This window comes from Amblyraja radiata, chromosome 19 (assembly GCF_010909765.2).
Source record: "Amblyraja radiata isolate CabotCenter1 chromosome 19, sAmbRad1.1.pri, whole genome shotgun sequence".
NCBI classification, from domain to species: Eukaryota; Metazoa; Chordata; class Chondrichthyes; order Rajiformes; family Rajidae; genus Amblyraja; species Amblyraja radiata.
This window is the reverse complement of record NC_045974.1, coordinates 3,588,759-3,610,618: the sequence shown is the minus strand read 5'-3', so window position 1 is coordinate 3,610,618 and position 21,860 is coordinate 3,588,759. Positions and strand designations below refer to the sequence as shown.

The 21,860-nt window shown below is 48.9% G+C and overlaps 1 protein-coding gene across 3 annotated transcripts in view; it reads right to left on the bottom strand.

Moving 5' to 3' along the window:
* Positions 1 to 2,332: 2,332 nt before the first annotated feature.
* The window catches only part of foxm1 (forkhead box M1), a 29,747-nt gene continuing 10,219 nt past the window's right edge, over positions 2,333 to 21,860 (bottom strand). The window contains exons 4-9 of one of the 3 annotated variants that reach the window (XM_033037467.1): positions 21,669 to 21,827; positions 19,221 to 19,349; positions 16,135 to 16,203; positions 13,560 to 13,617; positions 11,535 to 11,734; positions 2,333 to 6,790 (exon numbers count right to left, since the gene is read on the bottom strand). In XM_033037467.1, coding sequence (XP_032893358.1) covers positions 5,951 to 6,790; positions 11,535 to 11,734; positions 13,560 to 13,617; positions 16,135 to 16,203; positions 19,221 to 19,349; positions 21,669 to 21,827 — 1,455 coding nt within the window. In that variant the 3' untranslated portion in view covers positions 2,333 to 5,950. The remainder of the gene's footprint in view (positions 6,791 to 11,534; positions 11,735 to 13,559; positions 13,618 to 16,134; positions 16,204 to 19,220; positions 19,350 to 21,668; positions 21,828 to 21,860) is intronic. The other 2 variants (XM_033037466.1, XM_033037468.1) reach the window with 2 other exon arrangements.

Sequence of the window (21,860 nt, the reverse complement as noted above, 5' to 3'; positions counted from 1 at the left end):
GGTGCACGATGTCACAGAGCACCATTACTCACCGCCCAGGATGGACACACAAAAAGCTGCAGTAACTCAGCGGGACAGGCAGCGTCTCTCCTCTCTGGAGAGAAGAGCTGAAGAAGCTAGATGCAGGAAAAATGTTCCCAATGTTGGGGCGAGTTAGAGTCCAGAACCAGGGGCCACACAGTCTTAGAATAAATGGGAGGTCATTTAACACCGAGGTGAGAAAAAACTTTTTCACCCAGAGAGTTGGGAATTTGTGGAATTCCCTGCCACAGAGGGCAGTGGAGGCCAAATCACTGGATGGATTTAAGAGAGAGTTAGATAGAGCTCTAGGGGCTAATGGAGTCAAGGGATATGGGGAGCAGGCAGGCACGGGTTATTGATAGGGGACCATCAGCCATGATCACAATGAACGGCGGTGCAGGCTCGAAGGGCCGAATGGCCTCCTCCTGCACCTATTTTCTATGTTTCTATGGAAGGGCCTCAACCCGAAACGTCACCCATTCCTTCTCTCCAGAGACTCTGAATGCCCGTCCCGCTGAGTTACTCCAGCATTTTTGTGTCTATCTTCGGTTTAAGCCAGCGTCTGCAGTTCCTTCTTACACATCACTCACCAATACTCAGACCGGCACGAGTGGACAGGTGCGTGCTGGCCCTCGATGGAGGGTACACAAATTCAGCAGGGACGAGAAATGTACAACTGTTGGCGAATCTGTGGGATTCATTGCCACAGACGGCTGTGGAGGCCAAGTCAGTGGATATATTTAAGGCAGAGATAGATAGATTCTTGATTAGTGCGGGTGTCTGAGGTTATGGGGAAGAAGACAGGAGAATGGGGTTAGGAGGGAGAAATTAGCCATGATTGAATAGCAGAGTAAACATGATGGGCTGAATGGCCTAATTCTACTACTATCTCTTATAAACTGTTTAAATAGTTGGGGGTGACAGGGACCAAAGACACTTCGAGTCCCACCCTGGTCATTCCCTCCGTCTCTCCACTCCCGTTCTGCAGAAGATAAACAGGTTTGAAAGCGCGCTCCACCCGGCTCAGGAACAGCTTCGTCCCCTCTGTTATCACGTTTCTGAACGGTCCTTCCATAAGCTAGGATGCTGTCTGTTGTGGACATTGGACTTAGTCTGTGGAACTGATGCGCTACAATGCTGAGAACTATACTCTGCACTCTGTAACTTCCCCTTTGATCTACCTATTGTACTGGAGTTTGATGATTATTTTGATCTAGTATTATCCGATTAGATGGGGTGGGTAGATTGCAACCTTCACGTGGTCCGCCCTGTTTCGACGAATGCAAACAACCCAGCGTGCACAATCAAACATGATCAAATAGAACAAGTTGTCCTACAAGTTTAGGCTGTGCACACCATACGCAAACAGAGGAAGATCTGATTAGATGAGATTGCGCGCAAAACAAAGTTTTTCACTGTATCTCCATTATCAGGCTTCTGAAGGGTCCTTCCATTAGCTAGGGTACTGTCCGATTCACCTCTACTCCATTGTGGACATTGGGCTTTGTCTCTAGATGCGCTACAATGCTGAGAACTATATTCTGCACTCTGTATCTTCCCCATTGCTCTACCTATTGTATGGTCAGGCAGCGTCTGCAGAGGGAAATGGAAAAAAAAAATATTGGAAAGGTCCCAACCCAGAACGTTGCCCGACTATTCCCTCCACAGACAATGGCTGACCCGCTGAGTTCCTCCAGCACTTTGTATTACGAAGGCTTGTCTTTGAAGCCAAAATTAATTGAGAAGAAGCCCAATGCAAACCTTGTCCTTGCATCGCATCTCTGGAGAACATGGATAGGTGACGTTTTGGGTCGGGGCCCTACTGCAGACACTAGTTTTGGAGATGCAGCATGGTAGGGCAGCACAGCGCCAGGGACCATGGTTCGATCCAGGCTATGGGCACAGACTGGACGGAGTTTATACGTTCTGCATGGGTTTTCTCAGAGAACTTCAGTTTCCTCCCAAACTCCAAAGAGGTGCAGGTTTGTAGGTTGATTGGCTTGATATTAATGCAAAAATTGTCCCTGGTGTGTGTAGGATAGTGTTAATGTGCGGGGAGTGCCGGTGGGGTGAAGGGCCTGTTTCCGCGCTGCATTTCTAAAACTAAACCGTCCCTTCAACCCACCCACTCGATGCCGACCATCGATTGCCTCCTTTATTTACTCATTGACATTCTTATTTGAAGTTTCATGATTTCGAGTCACTTTTGGGAGCGAGATTCTCCCCCTGGAAAGCAATGAAAACAGAAGCATCTTTATGTTAAAACCAACACAACAGACAGCAGGATGAATATAAAACAGTGACGTGTTGATGCAATTTGGGTAAATCATTTTTATTGCCATTCTGTTACTGTACAGCAGTCTGTTCACCCATCAGCACATCCAGTGTCGCAACGAACTGCTCGTACTTACACAAGACCGAGTTCTATTAAGGTGCATTGACAGAGTCTGGGGTATTTACAAGTTATTTAATATGAAATATTTACAAAGACTGCAAGCTGGATCGTACATAATTTGCAACTACTGTTGCTGTTGCATGATCTATCGACTCAGCTAAGGAAACGTTCGACCAACAAACTTATTGCTGTTAGTGTTCTGGTCTGCATGTACTCTGGCTGTTCACTGATATCTTGGGATGGAAGGCAGGAGCAGATTAAAATAAAAACCCCACACACGCGCATCGCCACTCACACAATGCGGGCCTTAAATAAAATGGTGGGCCTTAAATAAAATGTTGGGCCTTTAGTGGTTTGGGTGGAGATAGCTGATCACTATACTTTATCATCAATACCAGTAATCGAGAAAAGACAGCCAACTGTCTTGCCGACCCGTTGAGACAAACAAGAACACAATCTCAAAATGGTTTTGACCCCAAATGTTACTGCCTTGATCGACAACAAGGGCTAAAACTTCACACTATCCAATGTTGATGGCTCCAGCCATACGTGGGAAGAGAAAGATGCAGACAAAAGGAAAAGCTCTTCTGCCAATTCATCATTTCTGAATGGATTATTTCAATGGAATAACTTCAGCAAATAAACTGTCTCTTTAATAAAAGCACTGCTTGAGAAGAGGAGTAGCTGGGTGAATTACAAAGCACAACCTCAGCACTGCTGGAATGACACTTCTGCCCGCGGCAGTACCAAGGTGGACAACACCGGGAACTCCGCAAGATCACCGGCCCGGCCTGGCCTGGCCTCCCCCTTCCGTAAACCGTGACCACGCCGGGAAATAAAATAACACCGGGAATGGGATTTGCTGGGCTCTCTCTTGATGCACACACGCATGAACGCTGGAGCAGAGAAGAACGGGAAGATAACAGAAAGTTGCAGGCAGCAACGAGAAGGTCTGCCGGGGGGGGGGGGGAGAAGAGAGAACAGAACATCTCGCCAGGACATGCAAGGAACGTCAAGGCTCTATTCTCACTCCCAGAGACAGCAAGGAGGGGCTGGGGAGACTAGCGGTGTCAAAGTAAAGGAACGCACGGCTTGCAGCAGAGGAATGCACGGCTGGCGAGGTGGGCTCGGTGAGCGTGCCGTCACGAGCCTCGAGCATGAAAATGGACGGTGTCTAGTGCGACGGAACAGTCAGGCGGGAAGGCCGAGGATGGGCATTGGGATCAAAGGAAAAGGGAGCTGTACCATTCCTGACCAAGTTGTACTCTTGTGAGATGGAGGTGGTGGATGGATGAATGAGGTATGGACGCAATGACGCAGCCTAGAGGCGGGACGACTCATTAGCGGGATCTATCGGGTTACAATTGAAGAGTGAAGGAGGGAATGGCTGTAATATTGCACCACTGGACGTGGGGGGAAACCTGCAGGGATCTATCTGCACCAAAAATGGATGAAAACACAGAAGTGAAAGTGAGGAATGTTCATGTCTGAATGAAGCCTTGGAGAAAAGGCAAGGAATACAGACGAGGAAGAAAAGGCAAAGAGAGTGAGATTCTCAAAATGTGTCCCAATATTTCTTGATCAAAGTACTTCAGACGTGAAGGGAAGCAGTGTTGGATGTGCACATGGGGAATAAAGTGGAGTGGTTTCAGAATCAGTGTGTGTGTGGGGGGGGGGGACCGAGATGACAATAGCCTTGTGGCCAGTCTTCCAGTTGCCTTTCCATTCTTCCTCATTACTTTGATGAACAATTCGATGTCAGGGCACTATCCCAGATATAACCCAGCCAGGTCTACAGCAGGTGTTGGCTGCTGAAGCACTAGATGAGAAGGGAGGTATTAGAAGGGAGGTGCCAAAACAGAAAAGCTTCCTGAGGGAGGTTCTCTCTCGTTCTTGCTCTCTCTCATTCTCATTCTCTCTCTCATGGACTGGAGGGGGGGGGTCAGAAATATTTATTTGAAAAGGGAGGGAGAAATCACCAATTACAAGTAGAAAACAGAATCCAATGAATGTGGGGAAATAGATTAATTACTGACAGCCAACACAGATGAATAAAAAGCACGTCACGTTCGACAAACCTAACCTGGACTATTCAATCAAATAGCGGAAAACCACCACTTTGATCCTTGTGTTTGAGTTCCTCGTCTACGCTACGGGCTGCGAGGGCAATCCAGGTCGACAAACACACACCTGCTTTATCCAGGATAACGAATGTCGCCATTGGCAAGCCAGGAGAGTAGAAGTCAGGTCATTGCAACAAGTCCCCAAGACAGCCCAGATCACAAACCCCAGCACAACAATGGTCCCCTTCATTGGGTTAACTTGAGCCGTTTGTGTAAACAGTTATATTGTATTCCATCTAAATTGCTGACTGTCAAAATGTAACCACCCGTTTACGCCCGTTTAATCTGGACCAAACACGGTCAGAATGCCAGTGGTTTGAATGCTTAAGGTCATGGTCAAGGTGCTGGCCAGAAGGGCCGAATGGCACCTGCACCTATTTTCGATGTCATTTTACAATGCACAAGAAAAGCCGCCTTCTCTGGCCAGGCAGAGACAGACGCGGTGGTATTGTGAGCAGATACTGAATGAACTAAACATTAAAATCGGACATGCTTATTCAATTTTGCTTTCCTGATAAAGAGGAAACTGCAAACTCAGTTATCGAAAATAATGGAGAATCTGAAATCTGTCCTGATCATCAAATGGAGAACATCAACATCCGAGACTGACTGACTGACATCAAGACGCTTCAGTTACCGCTGCAAGAGCAGCCGGGGCTGGAATTGAATGCAATCAGCGACCAGGCACAACTATTAACATCAGTCTCCGAGATAACCCACACAAAAACACTGATCTCAAGTCTGACAAATCAGGCGTCAACCTTCAGCTCAGACCTCCCCGAGACCAGGAAGGTCTCCATACCCCCCCTTATATAAACTTTACATTTTAAATGGTGTATTTACAAGCGCAGTGTACAAAAGTTACTCATCCCTGAGAGAAGCTTCAAGTATCAAGAGAGTCAGGCAATCAGAGAGAGGGAAGGGGGGGGGGGGGGGTGAAGAGGGAAGGAGAGGGGGGGGGGGGGGGGGAGGGGGGGGGGGGGGGGAGAGAGAGAGAGAGAGAGAGAGAGAGAGAGAGAGAGAGAACTAGAGAATGAAATGGCAGAAAACATCACAAGGTCTCTTGAAAGTGGCCGTGGTCCTCGTGTCGAGAAAGGTAAAGCAGCAACATATCGCAAATCATACATCACAACGATGGCAGCTCGTTAGGCAAGAGGTGAACCGTGATTAAATGAGTTACAGTAGGCATATCCAATGGGGAGATGCACTAAGTACTTACACATCTGGGCAGTGGGAACCGATGGTTTAGAAATGAACCGACATTTAGTCCAAGGGTCTGGTACGGGCAGCTTTTAAAAAAAAAACATTTAAGTTGAGAGTTTGAAGTTGACATCTTGAAGTTAAAATGGTCCAAGCAGGCAGGGGAAACCATCGAAGCAGCAAAGTCTTCTGCCCGCTGTCCTGGGACCATTTATCGCAGTTCTGGGATGAGTGCGGACCAGCTCATGTTGCTGAGTTCATAGTCCTCGTCTTCCAGGCCAGTGAAGCTGATGTCCAGCAGTATTTTACTGAGACTCTCGTTGAGGGTGTCCAGGACCAGGCCTTCGGTCAGAGAGCGGTTGGCGGCGGCGTTGAGTTGACCCTTGTCGTGGGGGAGGGGAGAGAAGCCCGCCTCGTGCTCGGGCTCGCGGACGGGAGAGTTGAGCAGCTCGCGCGGCGACTCGAAGAGGGCAAACTCCTTGAAGGGCGTGCTGCTGAGGCTGAGGGAGCCCGTGTCGTTCCTCAGCGGCGTCAGGAAGGAGCCGCGAGGCGTCCTCACGGGACTGAACTCGAACAGGCTGTCGTCTTTCTTCAGCGGGGTCAGGGCGATCTTCCAGCTGTTGGCCACCGTGATGGGGGAACCCCCGCCGGCCCCTCGACTGGGCGTGGACGAGGCGGGCGCGTCTCGGGGCCTCTCCTTGATGGGCGTTTTGAAGTTGTAATCCACGGAGGCGTTGGCAAAGTCTGGGCACTGCTCCAGGTTCCTGGATTCGTGGAAGGTGGACAGGTCAGACACCAGGCCGGAGTCCAACCCCACCTCGGCCGCCTCGGGCTCCCCGACCTCGGGGAACAGGAGCACGGGCTCCTCGAGGGGCTGCAGGACGTGCCTCTGCTTCCGCCGCGAGCCGCTCTCCTTGACCGCCTCGCTGAGCCTCGGCGCGGCGCAGCCGTCCATCACCGCGCTCGCCGGGGGGGCCGCAAGCAGCAGCGGGTTCTCGGGGAGCTTCACCGTCAGCACCAGCGGGTTGCAACTCAACGTGTCATTTGGTACCTAAACGGAAAATACAACGTCAGATCAAACCACTGCATCGGAACCCGACTTGAACCACAGCTTTAATGCAGTAATGTACACCAAGGAAGCTCACACATGTGCATAGAAACATAGAAAATAGGTGCAGGAGTAGGCCATCTGGCCCTTCGAGCCTGCACCGCCATTCAATATGATCATGGCTGATCATCCAACTCAGTATCCTGTACCTGCCTTCTCTCCATACCCCCTGATCCCCTTAGCCACAAGGGCCACATCTAACTCCCTCTTAAGTATAACCAATGAACTGGCCTCAACTAACTTCTGTGGCAGAGAATTCCAGAGATTCAACACTCTGTGTGAAAAATGTTTTTCTCATCTCGGTCCTAAAAGACTTCCCCCTTATCCTTAAACTGTGACCCCTTGTTCTGGACTTCCCCAACATCGGGAACAATCTTCCTGCATCTAGGGTGCAATGGAAGGGGGATTTTAATAGCAGTGGCCATCAACTTGATTCGGTGGATAGAGGGGAGAGCGAGGTCTGGGATCTCAGGCCCTCGAGTCCTGGCAACATCCTTGTAGAAGAGGTGCGAGAAGATGGAATGGAATTAAGCACACAAGAGAGGCATTTTGTATTTGATACTTTGCGGGACTAAGCTCACCCAGGAAGGTAGTGGGTTTTGAACGGGAGGTGTAACAGTCTAGGCGCAGGGCATACATGCCCAGATCCACATGATCCGGCTAAGGATCACCTCCCACAACTGGATCAAAGACTGCAACATCCTGATCTTCACGGAAACTTGGCTCAACACCGACGTTCCTGACAGCGCCATCCAGCTATCGGGACGTCATTTACTCCGAGCGGACAGGACATCAGACTCCGGTAAGACCAGAGGTGGGGGTCTGTGCATTTATGTAAATAAAGCATGGTGCACGGACTCCACCATCATCGAGAGTCACTGCTCAGCTAACCTTGAGTTCCTCTTGGTTAGATGCAGACCGTTCTATCTGCCCAGAGAGTTCACCTCCACTGTTGTGACTGCAGCCTATATCCCTCCTGATGCTAATGCCAAGCTTGCAATGAAAGAGCTGCATACTGCCATTAGCAATCAACAGACGCACAACCCCGAGGCAGCCTTCATTGTTGCGGGTGACTTCAATCACTCTAACCTGAAGACTGTACTCCCCAAATTCCACCAACATGTCTCCTTCCCCACTAGAGTAGACAAGACACTGGACAAAGTCTACACCAACATGGCTGAAGCTTACAAAGCCATCCCCCTCCCCCACCTTGGTCAGTCTGATCACGTCTCATTGTTCCTGCTCCCTAAGTACTCCCCACTCATCAGACGGGTTAAACCAACTGTGAGGACAGTTAAAGTCTGGTCAGAGGAAGCGGACTTCACACTTCAGCAGTGTTTTGGAAACACTGACTGGAAGGCGTTTGCAGCCCAGGCCACCCTTGACTCCCACACGGACATTGATTCCTACACATCCTCTATTCTGGACTTTATAAACTCCACCATCAATAGTGTCACCTCCCTCAAACAGGTGACCATATTCCCGAATCAGAAGCCATGGATGAACAGCGAGGTCAGGCTACTGCTGAAAGCACGGGACACCGCTTTCAGGTCAGGCGATGCTCGAGCCTACAGCTCATCCAGGGCTAACCTGAAGAGGGGCATCAAGAAGGCCAAGCACTGCCATAAGCTCAGGATTGAGGAGCACTTCAACAACAACTCCGACCCCCGACGCATGTGGCAAGGCATCCAGCCCCTCACGGACTATAGACCCTCCAACACCACCCCCACATCCAGCGACGCCTCCTTCCTTGAGGAGCTTAATCACTTCTATGGTCGCTTCGACAGGGACAATCTAGAGACAGCCATCAAGGCTGTGCTCCCTGCCGATCACCAACCCCTCACACTCACCCCCTACGACGTATACGTGGCACTGAGTAGGACTAATGCACGTAAAGCTGCTGGCCCTGACGGCATCCCCGGGCGCGTGCTCAGGGCCTGTGCTGCGCAGCTGACAGACGTCTGGACTGACATCTTCAACCTGTCACTTGCCCAAGCAGTTGTCCCCACGTGCCTTAAAACCACCTCCATCGTGCCAGTGCCAAAACACCCCACTGCGGCAAGCCTCAACGACTTCCGCCCAGTTGCACTTACCCCCATCATCACCAAGTGCTTCGAGAGGCTGGTCCTGGCACACCTCAAAAGCTGCCTACCCCCCACACTGGACCCCTATCAGTTTGCCTACCGCAAGAACAGGAGTACGGAGGATGCCATCTCAACGGCACTTCACTCCGCCCTCTCCCACCTCTACTACAGAGACACTTACGTAAGAATGCTGTTCATCGATTACAGCTCAGCATTCAACACCATTATACCATCTAAACTGATCACCAAACTCGGTAACCTGGGCATCGATCCCTCCCTCTGCAACTGGATACTGGACTTTCTAACCAACAGACCACAGTCTGTTAGGTTAGACAAGCACACCTCTTCAACCCTCACCCTGAACACCGGCGTTCCACAGGGCTGTGTGCTGAGCCCCCTCCTCTACTCCCTCTTCACCTATGACTGCACACCTGTACATGGTACTAACACCATCATCAAGTATGCAGATGTTACAACGGTGATTGGCCTCATCAGCAACAATGATGAGTCGGCCTACAGGGAGGAGGTCCAGCACTTAGCAGCATGGTGCGCTGACAACAACCTGGCCTTTAACTCCAAGAAGACCAAGGAGCTCATTGTAGACTTCAGGAAGTCCAGGGGCGGCACGCACACCCCCATCCACATTAACGGGACGGAGGTGGAACGTGTTTCTAGCTTCAGGTTCCTGGGTGTTAACATCTCCGATGACCTCTTGGACCCACAATACCTCAACTCTGATCAAGGCTCACCAGCGTCTCTTTTTCCTGAGGAGACTTAAGAAGGTCCATCTGTCTCCTCAGATCCTGGTGAACTTCTACCGTTGCACCATCGAGAGCATCCTTACCAACTGTATCACAGTATGGTATGGCAACTGCTCTGTCTCCGACCGGAAGGCATTGCAGAGGGTGGTGAAAATTGCCCAACGCATCACCGGTTCCTCGCTCCCCTCCATTAAGTCTGTCCAAAGCAAGCGTTGTCTGCGGAGGGCGCTCAGCATCGCTAAGGACTGCTCTCACCCCAACCATGGACTGTTTACCCTCCTACCATCCGGGAGGCGCTACAGGTCTCTCCGTTGCCGAACCAGGAACAGCTTCTTCCCGGCGGCTGTCACTCTACTCAACAATGTACCTCGGTGACTGCCAATCACCCCCCCCCCCCGGACACTTCTTATTATTTATTCAAATCATATTCTATGTCTCTCTTCCAGGGAGATGCTAAATGCATTTCGTTGTCTCTGTATTGTACACGGACAATGACAATTAAAGTTGAATCTGAATCTGAATCGGACTGTGACTAGAAGTCACCGCCTGTCACTTTGTCTCCCCCTTGTGGCAACAGCAGTGCAATGGCCAATAACTCTGCACCACATACACAAGGAACAGCAGATAGTGGAACCTTGCATAGACCACAGTGTGCTGGAGTAAACTCAGCGGCTCAGGCAGCATCTCTGAAGGACATGGATGCTTCACGACAAAGCCTGACAAGTTTAGAATTTGGAAGGATGAGGGGGGGGGGGGGGATCTTATAGAAACATATCACATTATAAAAGGACTGGACAAGCTAGATGCAGGAAAAAAAAAACCCCCAATGTGGGGCGAGTCCAGAACCAGGGGCCACACAGTCTTAGAATAAAGGGGAGGTCATTTAAGACTGAGGTGGGAAAATACTTTTTCACCCAATGAGTTGTGAATTTATGGAATTCCCTGCCACAGAGGGCAGTGGAGGCCAAATCACTGGATGGATTTAAGAGAGAGTTAGATAGAGCTCCAGGGGCTAGTGGAGTCAAGGGATATGGGGCGAAGGCAGGCACGGGTTATTGATTGGGGACAATCAGCCATGATCACAATGAATGACGGTGCTGGCTCGAAGGGCCGAATGGCCTCCTCCTGCATCTAGTTTCTATGAGTGATAGGTGGATGCAGTCAAGTGCGGGGGGGTTTTATTCACAGATGGATGGACAAGGGCTAGAGTTGAAAAGGGGACAAAAGGGTGTTGATAAGGGGAGCAGAGGGGTGTAATGCTAAGCCAGAGGGATGGATATGGGTGGAAAGGGACTGGGGGAAGAGAGAAGCGGGAGCAACTGCGTGGGGAAAATGGGTGTATACATGGGTCAAGAAAGGGTGGTGGATGGGGAGAAATGTACTAGAAGCAAGCAGACATCATATCCAGATAAGACAAAAGTGCGGGAGAAACTCAGCGGGTGCAGCAGCATCTATGGAGCGAAGGAAATGGGCTCCTGGAACCCTGAAGGGTTTCGGCCCGAAACGTTGCCCATTTCCTTCAGGGTTTCGGCCCGAAACGTTGCACATTTCCTTCAGGGTTTTGGCCCGAAACGTTGCCTATTTCCATCGCTCCATAGATGCTGCTGCACCCGCTGAGTTTCTCCAGCACTTTTTGTCTACCTTTGATTTTCCAGCATCTGCAGTTCCTTCTTAAACAATTATTCTATCCAGAAACATTGATTCTATTCTATTTCATTAAATATTCTATCCAGAAACTTTGGCCAAGTTACAGAGTACACTTGATTCGGGTCAGCGGGAGCGCGACTGGGGCAGGGAACAAACAAGCAGCTCTATAGGGGAGGATGAAAAGGAAGCACTTGCCTTTGGAGCGATGCGGACCCGCTTGTGTTTCCTGGGCAAGTCTTGTCCGGTGGAGGTGGAGGGATGGCCTGTGATGGCGGGCAGGGAGAGGTGAGGAGAGGGCTGCAGGATGAGAGGCGCGGTGGTGACGGGCAGCTGGATGGGCACCAGGTAGGAGTCGGTCCGTGGCAGCAGCGGCTTCATCTTCCTCAGGTTCGCCTCTGCGCAAAGACAACACTTTATGTAGCATTCACATCATTGGCAACCCTTAACTGGCACTTTGATTCAGTGGATGAAAGATAACCATATAACAATTACAGCACGGAAACAGGCCATCTCGGCCCTTCTAGTCCGTGCCAAACACTTACTCTCACCTAGTCCCATCTACCTGCACTCAGACCATAACCCTCCATTCCTTTCCCGTCCATATACCTGTCCAATTTATTTTTAAATGATAAAATCGAACCTGCCTCCACCACTTCCACTGGAAGCTCATTCCACACAGCTACCACTCTCTGAGTAAAGAAGTTCCCCCTCATGTTACCCCAAAACTTTTGTCCCTTAATTCTCAAATCATGTCCTCGTGTTCATATCATATCACATCATACAGCATGGAGACGGCCCCTTCGGCCCACCGAGTCCATACTATCCATCGATCACCTGCTCCCACCCAAGTCGCACTAGCTTCTAATTTTCACCCCACAAACAGCTAACAATGGCCCGTTTCCTTATTATAGTTACTTCTTTTGCATATCTTTCATTCATGGTTCTTTATTTCTCCACATCATCGTTTACATCTATCGTTTCCCTTATCCCGAACCAGTCTGAAGAAGGGTCCTGACCCGAAACATCACCCATTCCTTCTCTCCAGAGATGCTGCCTGTCCCGCTGAGTTACTCCAGCATTTTGTGTCTACCCACTCGTTCTACATCTTGTTTAAGAGATACAGCACGGAAAGAGGCCCTTCTGCGCCGACCAGCAATCCCCGTACACTAATACTATCCTACACACTAGGGACAATTTACAAATTCCTCCAAAGCCAATTAGTACGTCTTTGAAGTGGGAGAGGAAACCGGAGCACCCGGGGGAAACCCACGCAGTGACGGGGAGAACGTACAAACTCCATACAGACGGCACCTGTGGTCAGGATCGAACCGGGGTCTCTGGTGCTGCAAGGCGACAACTCTACCGCTGCGCCACAGTGCCGCCCTATGTTATCCAACTTTCTCATCCACTTCTTACCCACTAGGAAGCAACTTACAGAGGTCAATTAACCTCCAAACCCACACATCTTTGGGCGGTGGGAGGAAACCCAGAGTAAATCTGTATCGAACTGGTGCTGAGAGGCAGGAAGTGTGGCGTCACAGGTGGCACCAGTATTTTTCTCCTGATTTGACCACATCATCAGATGATAATGTTAGGACAGCAGCTGAGATACACACTGCAGGGAACCAAATACATGGGAGCTAAAATATGTATGGAGTCCACCTGTGTAGATGTTGTTTATACAGTCTGGCCCTGGTGTACATTCTGTAGTACCCAAAGCTGCCTCCACTTTACACACCCTCCACTCCGTGGTGGAATACCGGGTGTGACTTAGAAACATAGAAAAATAGGTGCAGGAGGAGGCCATTCGGCCCTTTGAGCCAGCACCGCCATTCATTGTGATCATGGCTGATCATCCCCCATCAATAACCCGTGCCTGCCTTCTCACCATATCCCTATCCCATATCCCTTGACTCCACTAGCCCCTAGAGCTCTATCTAACTCTCCCTTAAAGATTTTAGAATTTAGCAAACGCTACTTTCAGTATTAAAATGGTTGGTTGCTTTTAGCTAATGGAAGAGGCTTCAACAGTGGACCCAGAGCTGTATAAACAGCCATGTGTTTGTGGCTTTCTGGAGTTGAAGTTTTAGATTTAATTACAAGTGGTGCACGAAGTGGTTCCACCGCGTATTTTTTAAATCTTTCCAACGCACGTTGAAAATCAAAGAGCGGCTGTAACGGAACCGTGGCCGCGTTGAGGTCACCTGTAACGGGACGTACCTGTACTGATCGCCACGCTGCTCTTTGGTGCTTCTATACTGCTGGATCGCTTCTGCTGCTGAACAAAACGGGAACAAATACACATAGATTAAACGGCCCACAATGTCAGTTCCTCACAGCTCGTCCACACCCCGATCAAGATTTAATCATTCCAGCTGTGCAAGATTAAATTCTGACGGACAACACCAGCCAAAGCAAAGCATGAAAACCCATCTACAGCAGGAGGCTTGGATCTGATGAAAGGCTCGAGATTGTTGCATCCTCAGAAGGCCATTACTGATTTTAAACAGCTGCATCAAATGCCTTGCATCACTCGGATGCATGGACAAGCAGCTAATCACTTCCGGCCCACCCAGAGCATGTCTTTTTCTTTTTGTGATTTTCAGGATTATTATTCTCACGTGCACCAAGGTACAGGGAAGGGCTTTGGCTTTGTGTGCTATCTAATCAAATCAGGTAACATACAGATCAAACCAAACAAGTCAAACTCAAGTACAATATGGGGAAGATACAGAGTGCAGAATAGAGTTCTCAACATTGTAGTGCATTAGTTCTGGCGACAAAGCCCAATGTCCGTAATGGGGTAGAGGTTAATCGGACAGAACCCTTGCTTATGGAAGGACTGTTCAGAAGCCAGATTACAGCAGGGGAGTTTTCTAGAAGGAACTGCAGATGCTGGAAAACCAAAGGTACACAAAAATGCTGGAGAAACTCAGCGGGTGCAGCAGCATCTATGGAGCGAAGGAAATAGGCAACGTTTTGGGCCGAAACCCAGAAGGGTTTCGGCCCGAAACGTTGCCTATTTCCTTCAGGGTTTCGGCTCGAAACGTTGCCTATTTCCTTCAGGGTTTCGGCTCGAAACGTTGCCTATTTCCTTCGCTCCATAGATGCTGTTGCACCCGCTGAGTTTCTCCAGCATTTTTTGTCTACCTTACAGCAGGGTAGGCGCTGTTCCCGAGTCCGGCGGCGCGCGCTTTCAAGCCTCTGTAACTTCTGGCTGACAGGAGCGGGCAGGAGGAATGGCTGGGGCGGGACATCTGTGATTATGTCAGCTGCCTTTCCGAGATGTGGATGGAACCAGCGGTGGGGAGTCTGGTCTGGGCTACATCCACAACTCTCGACAATTGTAACCCTGGCGAGTCAGGCAGCAAATACTGACTGAAGCCGAAGTTCAAGATGTTTTATGAATAAAATGCCAATGAAATACAGCATCAGCTCAGTAAACTGGCCCTACACTTTCAGTAAGTTAAAGCACTGGATAAACAACCCTGTCAGAAGATCCAATTGTGCCACGTCAAAAGGCAGCCTGTGTCTGACCAAATGGTCGCACTGTGCACTACAATTTACAGCATGCGATTTGTGCTCACCTCAAGGACATCCTAAATGCTAAAGACCACACGATTAGCCTGGACAAGGCTCCTCGCTGTAAAGGTGGTCCAGCCTCTCCCTCCAGTGCGGTCCATAAATGAACGCTTCCAACCTTTCGGGCAGCATAGTGGCGCAGCGGTAGAGCTGCTGCCTTACAGCACAGGAGACCCTGGTTCAATCCAGACTACGGGAGCCGTCTGTACGGAGTTTTACGTTCTAGTGTTGAATCCTTTCTTCATTTTCCACAGAGGTTACTTATTCGCTTGCAATGCTCGACTGAACCTGCTGCGCTGATTGTACCAGACCACTGCACATCCCCCCCCCCCAGGCAGATGTACAATAATTTATTAACATTTGAAATATTGCTTTCAGCATTTCCTCCTGAACTGTTCTTGTGCCCAGTTTTCTTTAATTTCCTCCCTTTGATCTGGCATCTATTCACCAGACTAAATTTCCTGAACACGATTGCTTTCTTGCTCTTTCTATACACAACGCTTTTGTTCTCCGTTGCAAGTTGTTTTCTTCTTCATTCTTCCCCATTTTTGTCCTCAATTCTTTCCTCACCACTAAATTGTAGCGTCAAACTTTTTGGCTCGTAACGATTCAATCAAAATCCGCTCATTATTAAACGAGGCTGCACGGCGGCGCAGCGGTAGTGTTGCTTCCTTGTAGCGCCAGAGGCCCAGGTTCGATCCTGACTACAGGTGCTGTCTGTACAGAGTTTACACCTTCTCCCCGTGACCTGCGTAGGTTTTCTCCGGGTGCTCCGGTTTCCTCCCACACTCCAAAACGCACAGGTTTTGTAGGTTAAATGGCTTTGTTGAGAATTGTAAATTGTCCTACACACTAGAGTAGCACTAGTGTACAGGGTGATCGCTGGTAGGCCAAAGGGCCTGTTTCCACACTGTATCACTAAACTAAACTTGGCAGAAGACACAAGCAAAGCATCATAAAGCTTAGTAAAGATGGTGGCGTGTAACTTGTAACAATAGAATGCGCTAAGAGTCTTTCTGTTTACAAGTAAATTAATTGATTGAGGTATTCTAAGCTCAGGATCTTGCCATGTTAAACAACCCATCTGATGTTTATAGACAACTCAAAGACAAAGTACCACCAGCAATCGCCTTCCCCTCCACGGCCCAAACTAACCAACACAAACATCAGCACATTGAGGTGACAGAAGGCCACTGAGAGCATTGGGTCTTACTTGTTGACAGACCAACACAGGAGCTGCTTGGATCCAATGAGTCTTGTCGGCTGGGCTGAAATCCAATGACTGTGTGAAACATCGATGAAGAACGAGAAGTATTGAACGTTAAAATACATTCACAAAACGCCAACTTCAGACATGCAACGCAACTTTTGCCAGCAACGGGATACTTTTACTCGCATTTCAGTCACTCAAACCAACCCCCATTCCATAAAGAGCACAAATAAAATTGTCCTGTACCATACAGCTTTGGTCACCTGGCCACTCACTAACCTGTGGCACACTGCTCAGAGGCAGTGGCTAGAATCACCCGCGCCAACATCAGGATAACCGGCGAACATGTCAAACAACCACTTGTGTAGGAAGGAACTGCAGATGCTGGTTTAAACCAAAGATAGGCACAAAAAGCCGGTGTAACTCAGCGGGACAGGCAGCATCTGGAGAATAGCCACTGAAGGAAGTTTCTTCAGACAAACAACCACTTGTCAGCTCAGGGAACCCACTGGATAACAGAACTGTCTACTGAAACTTCCAAATCCTCAGGGCTCACTACTGCCCCTCAATTAACATCCCCTCTTCAAATGTTATCCTTGCTGTTTCCACCATCGAAACACCCTTGCAAGAGCAAACGCTCACAAGTTATAGGAGCAGAATTAGGCCATTCGGCCCACTGAGTCGACTGTGTTCAATCACGGCTGATCTATCTCTCCCTCTTAACCACATTCTCCTGCCTTCTCCCCACAACCCCCGACACCCGCACTAATCAAGAATCTGTCAATCTCTGATAAGTTCATAGGTAAATAAAAGTGATATTTAAATGCTAGAGATATAGAATAACCACTGAAGGAAGAATATTATGTGAAGGTACACAAAATTGCTGGAGGAACTCAGCGGGTGCAGCAGCATCTATGGAGCGAAGGAAATAGGCGACGTTTCGGGCCGAAACCCTTCTTCAGACTGATGGGGGGTGGGGAAAGAAAGAAGGAAAAGGGGGAAGAGGAGGAGCCCGAGGGCGGGCGGATGGGAGGGTGGGAGGAGACAGCTAGAGGGTGAAGGAAGGGGAGGGGACAGCACAGGCTAGCCAAATTGGGGGAATTCAATGTTGATGCCATAGGGGCGCAAGGACCCCAGACGGAATATGAGGTGCTGTTCCTCCAATTTCCGCTGTTGCTCACTCTGGCAATGGAGGAGACCCAGGACAGAGAGGTCGGATTGGGAATGGGAGGGGGAGTTGAAGTGCTGAGCCACCGGGAGGTCATGTAGGTTAAGGCGGACCGAGCGGAGGTGTTCGGCGAAACGGTCGCCCAACCTACGCTTGGTCTCACCGATGTAAATTAGCTGACATCTAGAGCAGCGGATGCAGTAGATGAGGTTGGAGGAGATACAGGTGAACCTTTGTCGCACCTGGAACGACTGCTTGGGACCTTGAATGGAGTCGAGGGGGGAGGTGAAGGGACAGGTGTTGCATTTCTTGCGGTTGCAACGGAAAGTGCCCGGGGAGGGGGTGGTGCGGGAGGGAAGGGAAGAATTGACGAGGGAGTTGCGGAGGGAGCGGTCTTTGCGGAAGGCAGACATGGGGGGAGATGGGAAGATGTGGCGAGTGGTGGGGTCACGTTGGAGGTGGCGGAAATGGCGGAGGATTATGTGTTGTATTTGGCGGCTGGTGGGGTGAAAGGTGAGGACCAGAGGGACTCTGGCCTTGTTGCGTGTGCGGGGATGGGGAGAGAGAGCAGTGTTGCGGGGTATGGATGAGACCCTGGTGTGAGCCTCATCTATGGTGGCGGAGGGGAATCCCCGTTCCCTGAAGAACGAGGACATTTCCGATGCCCTGGTATGAAATGTCTCATCCTGGGAACAGATGCGGCGTAGGCGGAGGAATTGGGAGTAAGGGATGGAGTCTTTACAGGGGGCAGGGTGGGAAGACGTGTAGTCCAGATAGCCATGTGAGTCAGTGGGTTTATAATGTATGTCGGTCAGGAGTCTGTCCCCTGCGATGGAGATGGTGAGGTCAAGGAATGGTAGGGAAGTGTCGGAAATCGTCCAGGTGTATTGGAGTGCCGGATGGAAGTTGGTGGTGAAGTGGATGAAGTCAGTCAGTTGTGTGTGGGTGCAGGAGGTGGCACCAAAGCAGTCGTCAATGTCGTCAAGAATATTATGTGACAGTTTGTGCGTCCAATGCATGAATTAATATATTTTAAAATACAGATTGTCCTGGTTTGGATTCTTCAACTCATTTAATTTCAATCACAGCTGCAACTTCAAGTGAAGATGATTATTTTTAAATTATTTTTTATTTTATTCATTTTTTTAAAAATTGTTTATTTTATTAGAAGCAATTGTACAAGAATAAAGCAGTCGACATAACAATTATACAATTTTCGTACTGCTTCAGTTTTAACATTTTATAAACTGATAAATAAATCGGGAAAAAAGTAAAAAGGAAAGAATGAAGAGAAAGAAGAAAGATATAAAAAAAGGGAGAAGAAAAAACCCCTGAACTGACAAAGTGAGAGAAAAAAAGAGAAAAAGCATAGATATGTCCCACTATCCTTCCCTACACCCGCTCACCCAACCTAAGCATCGGTTTGTGAAGATGACTATTATACTCCTTCATTCTTCAAAGCGATTGAGGGGATGCTGCTGGTGTCACTTGGCCTTGCAATCTAGCATCATGAAATCTTGATCTGTTATTGCCTTGGCCCTGGCAGCAAATGGAAGCTGCCTATCTAGATTAATCTTCACGACTGTCAATCAGATATTTATTCAGCCCGTGACTAACAAATATAAGTGCATATGAAAGACACACGTTTAAATCGAAGGTAGACAAAAAATGCTGGAGTAACTTAGTGGGAACAGGCAGCATCTCTGGAGAGAAGGAATGGGTGACCTTTAGGAACTGAAACGTCACCCATTCCTTCTCCCCAGAGATTCTGCCTGTCCCGCCGAGTCACTCCAGCCTCTTGTGTCTACTAACAAATCTAAACCGCACAGTGAATTTAAACACCCTTTCGCTGTTTCACTGGTCAGGGCTATTTAGAAAAGGCGAAAATTAAAACTGCACTGAGAGCAGGTAGAAAACGCACCTTGACGACCTGATCCAAGGTCAGGAAGCGGTTGGCTTCAGCGCGGATGGTCCAGTGCGAGATCTTGCCGTTGTGGGAGGTCTGGCGGATGAACATATCGTGCAGGGACAGGTTGTGGCGAATGGAGTTCTGAGGGGAGGGGGAGAAAGAGGAAGCGAGAACTGCCCGTTAGGACCGAACAGCACAAACGCGCACACAAAGCACCGCGCTCACTCCACCACTCGTCGCCATTGTATTTCATAGACATAGATAGAAAACAGGTGCAGGAGGAGGCCATTCGGCCCTTCGAGCCAGCACCGCCATTCATTGCGATCATGGCTGATCGTCCCCAATCAATAACCCGTGCCTGCCTTCTCCCCATATCCCTCGACTGCACTAGCTCCTAGAGCTCTATCTAACTCTCTTTTAAATCCATCCAGTGACTTGGCCTCCACTGCCCTCTGTGGCAGGGAATTCCATAAATTCACAACTCTCTGGGTGAAAAAGTTTTTTCTCACCTCAGTCTTAAATGACCTCCCCTTTATTCGAAGACTGTGGTCCCTGGTTCTGGACTCGCCCAACATTGGGAACATTTTTCCTGCATCTAGTTTGTTCAACAACAGCACTCAATTTCCTGCAACAGCACTCACTCGGCATTTAGGCAATGCCCTCACCATAATTAAAATGTCTTAAAGCGTTTCACCAGACCACGAGCAAAGAAAGAGTTACAAGGGGAGGGGTAACAATTGATGACAAATGTTCAGCTCACAAAAATGAGACAGGTTAAAAAAAGCTGGGCCATAATTCAATGTGGTTCGCACGCACGCACCATTTTAATGATTGTGACCCCGATTATAAATTGGGAAAATAACTAGTGTGAATGAGTGTTCACTGGTCGGTGTGGATTCGGTGGGACGAAGGGCCTGTTTCCATGCTGTATCCCTAAACTGAAACATATTAAACCAAGCTGGGTATCTCATAACATGGAAAGTCAAAAGTGCCTCAGAAAAGTGTGTTAGGATCGAACACGTGAAATGTTCAGCACTTGAGCAACAGTTTACTGCAAACTAACTACCGAGTAATAACCAAACAGCTCTCCCCAGCGCTGGCACGCTGAGAGCACTCTCTCTCCCTCTTAAATTTTGGTTTAAAATTTCAGAATTTAAATGGAAATATTGGCCCACGGGATCTAAAAAGCCTGTCTCCCACTTTCAATCACACTGCTGCAGCCCTGACTGGTGAAGAATATGAATGAGCACTTCACCTTGTCCGAACATGCCTTGCAATAATTAATAATGGTCTTCTGGCAATTAACCAAAAAACTGTGCATCACACAGTCTAATATGTTTGTTCAAGACTGTGGTCTAGACTCAATTTGCCCGAATATTTATTCATTGTAATTCTTTGCTTTTGTTTTCCTGCCTGCAGGTCGACCTGGGCTCAGACCTCCACCAAGTGCAAGCCCTGATAGATGCGTGTAACATGATGAGAGGTGGTAGACAGTCAGAGCCTTTCTCCCAGGGTGGATTTTAAAATGTAAATACTGGTTGTTCTGTGCCACCATCCCGCAGGCATTGCCACTTTCATTTCACTGCACATCTTGTATGTGTATGTGACAATTAAAGTTGACTTGACTTGAAATGTTAAAGAACTGATGGCATAGCGTTAAGGTGAGAGCGGCAATTCGTTGTCTCTGTACTGTACACTGCATAATGACAATAAAGTTTGAATCTGAATCTGAATCAAAGTTTAAAAGAGATGAGAAGGCAAGGGAAGGGTTTATTTATTTTTACATAAACACAGTAGGTGGTGGGTTCCTTCAAAATGCTGCAAGGCGTGGTGGTGAAGGCAGAAAGGTATTGGGGTACAACATGGAAACAAGCCCTTCATTCCACACCGACCACCCGTTCACACTAGTTCTATGTTATCCCACTTTTTCCATCCACTCCACACAGTACGGGCCAATTAACCGACAAGCCCGCACATCTTTTGATGTGGGAGAAAACCAGAACCTAGTCATAGGGTGAACATGCCAATTCCACACACCAACAACACCGAGGTCAGGATTGAACCTGGGTCTCTGGTGCTGTGAGTGAGGCACGGCTCTGCCAGCTGCGTTACTGTGTCACCTCATGATTATGGCTTTTCAGAGGCTCTTAGACAAGCGCATGGATACGCAGGGAATGGAAGGATATGGGTCACGTGCAGACGGAGATTAGTTTATCTCAGTAGTGTGTTGGGCATGGACATTGTGGGCCGAAGGGCCTGTTCCTGTGCTGTTCTATGATCTATAACCATTCCACATTTCCCTCAGCCTCCATACAAAAGATGCTGTACCATTTCAATGCGACAGCTCAGACAAGGATTTATACAGTGGATATGGACCTTGCCCCCTCCTCCCGCCCACAGCACAGGGATGTGTTACTGATAGAAGCACATTGGCTATTTTCACTTTAGCATCCACCTCACCTTCCAACCTGGCTTGGCCACGTGCTTGAAGTAGGGGAAATGATCCTCGATCCAGGTGTAGATTTCCTTCAGCGTCATCCTCTTGCTCTGGGTGCTGTTTATAGCAAATTGTATCATGGCCATGTAGGAATACGGGGGGCGCTCGTGAACGGTCTCTGGCTGCGTGAGGGGAGAAAACGGTCAGGACACAAA